General features: G+C 33.0%; 1 protein-coding gene across 1 annotated transcript; it reads left to right on the forward strand.

Annotated features, from left to right (window-relative positions):
• Nucleotides 1-712: 712 nt before the first annotated feature.
• dct (dopachrome tautomerase) lies at nt 713-10,171 on the forward strand. The gene is made up of 8 exons (XM_042731909.1): nt 713-1,257; nt 1,560-1,853; nt 2,931-3,031; nt 3,877-4,043; nt 5,595-5,774; nt 6,849-6,984; nt 7,144-7,342; nt 9,677-10,171. The coding sequence occupies exons 1-8, from the start codon at nt 969-971 to the stop codon at nt 9,850-9,852; spliced, it is 1,542 nt and encodes a 513-aa protein (XP_042587843.1). The 5' UTR covers nt 713-968; the 3' UTR covers nt 9,853-10,171.
• The last annotated feature ends 105 nt before the right edge of the window (nt 10,172-10,276 follow it).

Genomic DNA, 10,276 nt, shown 5'->3' on the forward strand with positions numbered 1-10,276 from the left:
ATATATATATATATATATATATATACATATATATATATATATATATATATATATATATATATATATATATATATATATATACATATGTAACTTAAAAAAATAAAAGCTAAATATTTAAATATAACGAGCACATAACAATTTTATTTAACCTTCAATTAAAATTAAAATGGAAAATATATAAATAATAATAATAATAATAATAATAATAATAATAATAATAATAATAATATTAACACTGTCACATAACAACAATAATTTAAACATAAAAATAAACAAAAAAAAAAAAAATAAACCAATAAATTAAATATAAAAATTAAAGTTCATTCAAAATATTAATAAATAATATAATAGTACATAAATAATACTAAAATAACACTATAATACATTAAATGAGATTCTACTGTCCAAATAAATTTTGGAGTCACTTTGTCTGCATGAGTTTCTTTAGCCGTGGCTGAAACTGAATCATATGAGTTATGCATTGAGAATGAGTAACTCATATGATTCAGAATATTACGACTGAGAATATTTCTCAGAAACTAATTTCAATATCGGTCTAAAACATCCGGGCATCAGAAGGAAACCTACATACATTTCTCTCATACCCGGGAGTATGACAACATAAATAGTTTTATCTGCTCTTGATGAGTTGAATCCATTGAGAAACATTTCCTCAGGGCTTTTGAACAGCATTAGTGCAACAGACAGTGTCTCTGTGTCAGGTGACTACCACGGGACGGCCGTAATAATCCTCCCATGCTCCACTTGGCCAGAGCATATAAAGCACTGATGGGCTTGAGCTCTGTGAATATGCATGTAATTTGTAGACACAAGCTATTATAGACCTCCAGCCGTTACCGATATGCTCAGAACCGCATGTAATCATTAAAAACACATTTACTTGTGATTAGTGAGGTGCTGTGGCATTTGAGGGAGACACTGAGAAACTCAGAGAAGATCCTGCAGATATGAGGAGATCGATTGTGTTGGCTGTGATTTACAGTCTTGGATGGATTTACCTGACCGAGGCTCAGTTTCCCCGAGTCTGCTGCACCGTGGAGGCCATCGTGTCCAAAGAGTGCTGTCCCGCACTGGGATCGGATCCGGAGAACGTGTGCGGGGTTCTGTCCGGCCGCGGAAACTGCAGCGAGGTCCATGTGGACTCCAAACCCTGGGGAGGACCGTACAGGTTAAGAAACGTGGACGACCGGGAGAGATGGCCGACTAAGTTTTTCAATCGGACCTGTCGATGCTTTGGTATGCAGAAAATACTATTATTGTTGGCTTTCTGTTAAATTGTTGAAATTATGGCTGTTTGGATCCTTAACCAGATTATTCTGCATGATATACCTGATATCAACCTCAGATATATATTATGATATACAAGTACAGCATTCATATATTATATACATACACACATATACATACATATATACACACACACACATATAATATAAATATCCCTTTTCTTTTTGATGAGAATATCAAAGGGACACTTTAGCAATCGCAGATCTCTACAACTAGATTGAATGTGTATTAAGATATTCTCTTCTGAACAGGTAACTTTGCTGGTTATAACTGTGGCGAGTGTAAATTCGGCTGGACGGGGCCGAGCTGTGACCAGCGCAGGGCTGCCATTGTGAGGAAGGACATTCACTCTCTGAGCCCCGCTGAGCTGCAGGAGTTCCTGGACGTCCTGGATCAGGCCAAAACCACCGTCCACCCTGAATACGTCATCGCCACACAGCACTGGCTGGGCCTGCTGGGACCCAACGGTACCGAGCCCAACAACATCTCCATCTACGACTTCTTCGTCTGGCAGCACTATTACTCTGTCCGAGACACATTACTAGGTGAGGAGCTGCTGTGAACACTGCCCAGTTAGCTGCTCTGCTGGATTAAAACATGAAAAAATTCAATAAACCACTTATTTTAGACCCGTGGTTTAAATTGCATGCCTTTTCATTTATTTCAATAATTGACAGACAATGTTTTAAATCAGTATTACACTGAAAAAATAAAATGATTCATTGAATTTACTAATTTTTTTTTTAAGTGGTTGCAATCAATTTATTTTAACTACATTTTAATAAACAAATTCTGCTGAAAGTTAGTCAACTAAATTTGTTTATTTAAATATAGCTAAAATAAATTGATTGCAACCACTCACCTTAAAAAAATTAAGTATAATTTTTTTTTTTCAGATTTTGGCAATGAGGAAAATGCAGGCAAAATGCACAAATTTTGGATGAATAAATCAAGTAGAGATGTACGATTAATCAGATCACAATATGGACTAGTGTCTGTGAATATTACATTTTACATATAAATACATAAATAGTTTATATAATATTATATTTATTATATTTTTTACAAAATGCTTTTTTAATATTAAAATTTATTTAAATCATTAAATCCAGAAACATTAAAACTGAAAAATGGAAATTGGGAAAGAGAAAAAAGATTGGCTTTTATTTAGATTTTAAACTTAATAAATTGTCACTAAATTGTATAAGTTTATGATTTCAATTCATTAAACATGCTTTTTGATAAAAAATAAATAAAAAGAAATCATTTAAATGTTAAATTGGACAATTAAGAGTTAAAACTTAAAAAAAAAGAAACCAGGAAAATTAAATTGGGAAAAAAGGAATTTGTGGGGGGGGGGGACATGCCCTATTATTGTAAAAGTTGTAATAAATCATTAGATTGTTAACGTTTAATGAATTCAGTTGATTATACATGCTTTTTGATTGTTAAGCATTAAAACAAAATCCACAAAAATAAAATATAATGGAAAGCATGGAATTTGAAGAAAATAAAATGGATTTCATAGAGTCCTAACAATATTATGAGATCTAACAGACAGTATGTGCTGTATTATGTGCTTACTTCACCTGCTTCACTTTTGACGCCCTCTTTTCTGGCAGGTCCAGGACGTCCTTTTAAAGCCATCGACTTCTCCCACAAGGGTCCGGCGTTCATCACCTGGCACAGATACCATCTGCTCAGTCTGGAGAGAGAGCTACAGGTCACTCCTGCATTTCTTAGTCTGTTTCACTCTGAATTTCTAACCATCATCTAGACATCTGACAAGGGGTCAATGAAGTTTTGGGCTGTTGCACATGGTGACTACATCTATAACTTCTGAACACAATGTCCAAACTAAAGGAAACTACGCATTAGGACAGAGATGGGGGATAAAGGACCTGCAGATTAAAGTTGGCCCATGATGACATTTGATTTGTCCCGTCTCACTTTATCTCAAGAGGGGACTTGAACATTTCAACTTGTATTGAAATGTTGATAATATAAGTGAATTTGATTTTAAAAATGCAAATGTTAATATAATATAATTGGATATAATGCAACATTTCTGGTCCTTCAGTAACCAACAACAACAAAGACTAGTGGAATAATCAGTTTGTTTTTTGAAATTAATTTCATTTGTTAATAGCTCATCAAAAAAAATTCTAAATGTATCCTGAGGAATAAAACAAAGAATATTTCATTGCTTTACTTAATTGCACTTACTCTTTACTAAGTTACTTAACTAACTTACTAAGTACTTACTTCTTACTACTTACTACATTGCTTAATTACATTGTAATTATTTATGAAATTCACTAGCACTTTCTGAGTGAAAATTGTTTCTACACCAAATTTTTACTTAAATGTTACTCTTTACTTAATATTACTTTAACATTTACGCAACAACTGCACCTAAGTTTTTAAGCTGAAGCAGTTGAGTTTTTTACACTGTTACAGTGCCATAATGATTAAGTTTACATTTTTATTCTATGAAACATCATGAGCTTTCTCTCTGCTCTGAATACTTGACTCAGTATGTTTTCTTATATTTTCTTATCATAATAGAAACTCACAGGTAACGAGAACTTCGCTGTCCCGTACTGGAACTTTGCGACAGGACGGACGGAGTGTGACGTGTGCACAGACTCTCTGCTCGGAGGACGGGACCCCACTGACCCGTCCCGTATCAGCCCACGCTCCAGGTTTGCCCGCTGGGGAGTGGTGTGTGACAGGTACGTTTGCTGGTAGATGCTTCATCAATGAACAGTTTTTTTGTTTTTTTTGGAGGCTCTTAAAGTGTGAAACAGACTTGCATATTTACTCATCTGCTGTCTTTGATGTCACATTTCAGATCAAATGTGTCAAAACCAAAATAGTGAAAGATTATATTATCATTTTCAGAGTAAAAGTAGCATGCACTTTTAAAAGTATTAGAAAATGAACAGGGAGACGAGAAAAATGCATAAGGGGCCACCGGAACAACATCCTTGCATTTTCAAAGTTTAGTAATTTTATGTACTTTTCTCACTTTTATTAGTTTTTGTTTTAAAATATTTCTAACTTCTTCTTTTTTTCTGTTTACATTTTTAATAGTTTTAGTACTACAACTTTATTTTAACAAAATTTAATGCAACAAGTTTTTTTAACTTAATTTTTTTCATCTAATATTTACATCTAAAATATTTATATATTTTCAGTATTTATTTAAATTGCTGAATATTTGTATTATTGAATATAACTGAAAAGTATTTTAGTAGTTTTAGTTTCAGTTAACAAATAACAAAACCATCAGGAAGAATGTATACATTAGCATAATTTATTTTAGTTAGTTGCAATACCAGTGTTATTTTAGTATCCATGAAATATAGCTTTTGTTATTATTATTTTTTTTTTTCAAATTAGATTTTAGTTTTTATTTTTAATTTTTTTGGTCATTTTCATAGTTTTTGTTGTTTTTACATGTCTGTGATTTTTATTAATTTTTATGTCAATTTTAGTGCACCAAGGTAAATTAAAAAAAAAAGAATTGTTGCTTAGCAAAGTAGCTGAAATAAAATAAGTTAAATTTTTTATATTTCATTTCATTTCGGTTATTTATTTATTTATTTCAAATGATGATTTTTTTTATGGTTTTAGTTTTAGCTAACTATGATAACCCTGCTCAAAGCAACATTTAATGCAACAATATATATATTTTTTCATCTAATATTTATATTTAATTTCAGCTTTATTTAAATTAGTGAAAATGATTTTTAATAGTTTAAGTATTAGCAAGAGCCTTGATCTAATTATCACTGTGACATTAATTAATTTAAATATAACATATTATACGTAATTTAGCCAATAAATGAATATAATAAAGAAAGGCACAAAATGCTAACTATATAACTATAAAAATCACATAACACACAAAAATTAACAAATAAATAAAAATATAACAACAATTCCTGTAGAAGTACACAAAATATTTTTCAGTCACACAGTAAAATAATTTTTAAGATTTAATCTTTATAAATTGTCACTCGCACTTATCTTTTTATGACTTGAGAGTGACCAGTCGTTGTTAGCTGTTTTTTAAGGAAGTAGAGAACAATGGTTTGAATGCAGCAGTGACTGACAGACTCACTGAGTAATGCACTTGACTTACTACTAAACTAAGGAGCAGAATGAGACACACTCTCCGTCTCTACGCAAAAACTACTACATCACACCTGCTGCTCACACTGATCCAGAATCATGCCAGCATGTGACATTATGTAATGACGTGCATCTTTTTCCTTCAGTCTGGATGAATATAACCTTCTGGTGACCTTGTGTAACGGGACCAGCGAGGGATCTCTGCGCAGAGGAGTCATGGAGAGCACTAACGTGACGTTACCAACCATGAATGACGTCAGAAGCTGCCTGAACCTCAGAGACTTTGACAGTCCACCGTACTTCACCAACTCCAGCTTCAGCTTCAGGTAATGCAGTCCATCACAGCCTTAAAGGAACTGTTCATCTAAAAAACAACAAAAAAAAACATTTAGTCATGTTCTACTCACTCTCAGATCTTGTCAATCTCGTATTTTCCTTCATCCAGGCGAAACAAAATTAGGTGATTAATAATGTCAAACTTCAAAAATCACAAAAAAACACCATTAAGCAGATATACACTATATCCATGATATAAATCATTATTAATCAAAATCTTAACCATAATATAAGTAATTTTCAGCCACAGTAATTAATTTCACCTGAAAGAGCAAAGCAGACTATTTTATAAACCCCTCAACCCTATCAAGCTTACTGTTTCATAATTGATATGCACAATTCTGGGGCCTCTAAATGATAAATATGATCAATAAAGCCCATTGCACACAATCTACTCCATGCTTTCTGACGTCTGATTGACGATTTAGACTTTTTAGCAAGTAAAAGCTCTTTTAGTATAATTGTACAAACGTCCATCTTCATCTTGTCAAATCTTGACTGATTTTTGTAAAATAAACATAAGAACAACTGTAGTAATCTCTCCAAATGAACACTTCCTGGACTGAAGCAGCTCAGCTTTACTTGATTCTCCATCAATCATGTTTTAGAGTCTCAAATCTGATCATCAGGATCTTTTGAGGGGCGTTTGTCTCCAGAAGCTTTACTTTCACTGTTCCTCAGCGGAGGAATGATCTTCACAAGCCTCCAGAACATCTCACATCTTCTGAGGAGCCTTTATTTCTTCAGCTCTCAATCACTGCATTATGCTCAGTTTGAGTCTCTGAATAACACTCTGAATGAATGTTTTCCTCCATATTCTCACTATATCACACTACTAAATGAGCCATTAAAGCCTGAGGGATCAAATTTGATACTCAACAATAAAAAAATATATATGCAAACTTTTTTTTTTTTTAAAGATTTAAAATATTTGGTTTAAAGGCTCATGGTTCCATTTAATAAAAATGTGTTTTTTCTGACTATTATTTCATATGTCAATGTTTACAGAATTGACGTGATGTCTGTGAGTTAGTTTTGAAGTTTTCTTCTACCTTTCCTTGAAGGAACGCGCTGGAAGGATACGACAAGCCAGATGGAGAGCTGGACAGCTCTGTGTCCAATCTGCACAACCTGGTTCACCTGTTCCTCAACGGGACCAGCGCTCTGTCCCACTCCGCCGCCAACGACCCAATCTTTCTGGTAACACATTAAATGACGATAACACCACAGCATTCAGTGTACTTGAGCTCTGGATTCTGGATAAACACATGTTCTCTCTTGTCTTTATCCAGACACCTTGTAAAAACAACTTGGTCATACCCAGATTTAAAAATTAGTAAAACAAAAATTTCCGAATAGGTGCTTCATACATTCACCGATGCCATATTTGAGGAATGGATGAGACGTTCCCGTGAAAACGCCAGCTTCCCAGATGAGATGGCTCCTATTGGACACAACCGGCATTATAACATGGTCCCGTTTTTCCCACCTGTGACCAATGAGGAGATCTACGTCGCATCTGAACAGCTGGGATATTCCTACGCCATTGAACTTGAAGGTAACAAACGTGCTATCAGTGCACATATCACAGGAATAATTTACCCAAAAAGGCAAATTCTGTCATTATTTACTTACCCATATTGATTGAAGAACACAATAATTAGTGATCACACCTGTCAAGCTCTAAATAAGACTAAACACAACATTAAAAAAACACCATAACATTGGTCAAGTTTAACAGTTGTTGTTTGCAAGTAATGATGCAACCCAAATTATTATAATTTTTTTTTACTGAAACAGTTTTCATTAACCAAAAACAAAATTAAGTGTCTATAATAATCAATTCGTTAACCACTTTTTAAATAATCAACACTCAAATAAAAACTGAATTGCATATTAAATTGCACATAAGGCAGTATTTAATTTAATGCTAGCGTTTTATCAACGTTTTAATGATATTATGTTTCTACCTCAATTCGTTGTTGAAATATAAACAATGGTGTCTGTAAAAAATACGTTTTCATGACAGATTAATTCAAACACTACATATTATTAAATAATGAAGACAAAGGGTTAAGTAAAAATATAATGAATATGTAATATAGTGCATACATTTAGCAAAATGCTCCTCTAGTGTAATTTTTCTAGCGAACTATTTTATGGACAATGAATAGGTTTTCTGAGGTAAATATAACTTTACATTAAATTGTTTACAAGCGGTGTCAACGTCTTTCCGTGGTTGAAACACTGATTGATTAAAGTTGTACTATTACTTTTAACACCTGATTTTCATTCCTGTTTATTTTGTGTTATAACTAGTAAATATAGATATGATCTGTTTTCGTGCGCTTGATGGCGATCTGTCAAGACACATTTAAGAGCGTCAAAACCACATTTATTATTTGAATTTCGGTATAAAACTGACAGTTTTTGAAATCTCAGACTTTGTTTCATATTAAAAGTAACAAAGACCAAAGCTTATTGTGATTATCAGATGCAGGTTACTAATAATGATTAACCAGCTTAAGTTTTGTCAAGCAGTCCTAGCATCCACACAGCTGATGTTTAAGTTATCTGTTGTTAACTTAACGAAGTTGACACTGACACTGACATGCGTCATTTTGGAAAGTGCAGGAGCGCGTATCAAACTGCTAAAGTCACGTGATTTCAGTAAACGAGGCTTCATTACGTCATAGCCGTTTCGAAATTTAAGTGGCATGCCAAAAAAATAAATATAATAAAATACATAAAATTCTGTGGCTCACCGTTGCAATACTCTCTGTGAAACCATAAAGCATCTGAGTGTATTTTCAATGAAACGTTAGGGTTTGTAAAAGCTGTTATGCATCCGTTGGTTGTTTGGCCTGAGTTTGATTTGCACGTTTTGACCATCAGGCTTCATCAACAGTGTGAGGAATTTCTGAAGAAATGTGTTCTGTTGATACAAAATGATGTAGATGTTGTTTTCTGTTGCCTAAATTTTAGTGCATCACAGTATAAAAGAGGTGCATAAAGGTAAATTAATCCGGATACATTTGAAAATGGTGTTTTCATTTCAAAATGCATTTTCCAAAATGTTCTCATCCACACTGGTGCAGGAAAATGTCAAAATGGTAAGATATAAACTCACATTTCGATATATAGCCTAAACTCGTAATTCTGAAGAAAATAGATTGTGAGATAGGCCTAAAAAGTTGCAGTTACATTTTATATTTCATGGCGGAAAAAAAAAAAAAAAAAAAACTGAATAGTGATATTTAAACTGGAAATATTATTGAAATTAAATTAATGATTTTCTACACAATTATATATCTCGCAATTAGGCCTATGTGTTTTTATCTCACAATTCTGAGTTTAAATTACAATTGCAATAAAAAAATTGAATTGTGAGATATCTTTATATATATATATATATATTATATATATAATATATATATATATATATATATATTCCGTGGTGGAAACAAAACAGACTTCCATATGTAGCCACAAATTCTGTGTTAGATGTAAAAATAACACCTTATGGGTTTGGAACAACATGATGAGGAATAAATAATGAAAATATTAATTTTAGCTGAACTATTCGTTTAACAACTTTGGCAGAACTCTGAAACAACAACCTACCTGATGTAAATTCATTAGATATTTTTAAAACTTCCCTTAAAACATTTTTTTTCCTCAGGATTTATTTTATTTGATTAGTTTTCTATTGAATTATTATTTGCTTTTTGTCTTTTGTAGTACTTACAGTGCATTGTTCTATATAGTTGTGTTTGCCTTTGAGTAAAGCTTTTATGTATAAAGTGCCTTGAGAAAGCATCTTTTAAAAGTGCTTTATTAAATGTTCTGTAGTTGATCTTTCAGTGTGCATGTGTGTGTGTGTGTGTTTCAGAAACAGACAGCAGGCCGGTCATGTTTCTGCTGGGCAGCACACTGGGAGGAATCTTCCTCGGTCTGCTCCTGCTGCTGCTTCTGTCGGTGCTGTATGTGCAGCAGAGGAAAAGACGCGAGTTCGAGCCTCTCCTGAACACAGAGTTCACCACCACAAAATACACAGAGGACGCGTAATTCACATCCACACACATCAGCAGCCCTGTCCCAAATCCTCATGCTCTGAAATGAAATGGTTTTGGAACAGATCCAGTGCATGCAGAGCAAAACACATGAAGATGATTGCAAAAATACACTAAATCACAAACTCTGTTGATGGTTAGAGAGGAGCAATGATTCAACGCGTCTGCTGAATTGTATCAGCCGCCATGAAATGTATAATAAGCACTTGAACATGCAAATGAGAAAGCACATATTTATATACGCTACAGTTCAAAAGTTTGGGATTAGTAAGATTTTTTATTCAGCAAGGATGCATTAAATTGATAAAAAGTGACAGTAAAGAAAAAATGTATTTGAAATAAATGCTGTTCTTTTAAACTTTGTTCATCAATTCCTGAAAAAAAAAAAAAAAAAAAAAATATATATATATATATATATA

Source organism: Cyprinus carpio, chromosome B9, assembly GCF_018340385.1.
Source record: "Cyprinus carpio isolate SPL01 chromosome B9, ASM1834038v1, whole genome shotgun sequence".
Lineage (NCBI taxonomy): Eukaryota > Metazoa > Chordata > Actinopteri > Cypriniformes > Cyprinidae > Cyprinus > Cyprinus carpio.

What these genes read in the sequence shown, in the direction of transcription:
- dct (XM_042731909.1), top strand. Translation starts at nt 969, where the DNA reads ATGAGGAGATCGATTGTGTTGGCTGTGATTTACAGTCTTGGATGGATT. An exon ending in TGTCCGAGACACATTACTAG is followed by an intron (nt 1,854 to 2,930) that starts GTGAGGAGCTGC and finishes CTTTTCTGGCAG; the next exon opens with GTCCAGGACGTCCTTTTAAA. An exon ending in CTACGCCATTGAACTTGAAG is followed by an intron (nt 7,343 to 9,676) that starts GTAACAAACGTG and finishes TGTGTGTTTCAG; the next exon opens with AAACAGACAGCAGGCCGGTC.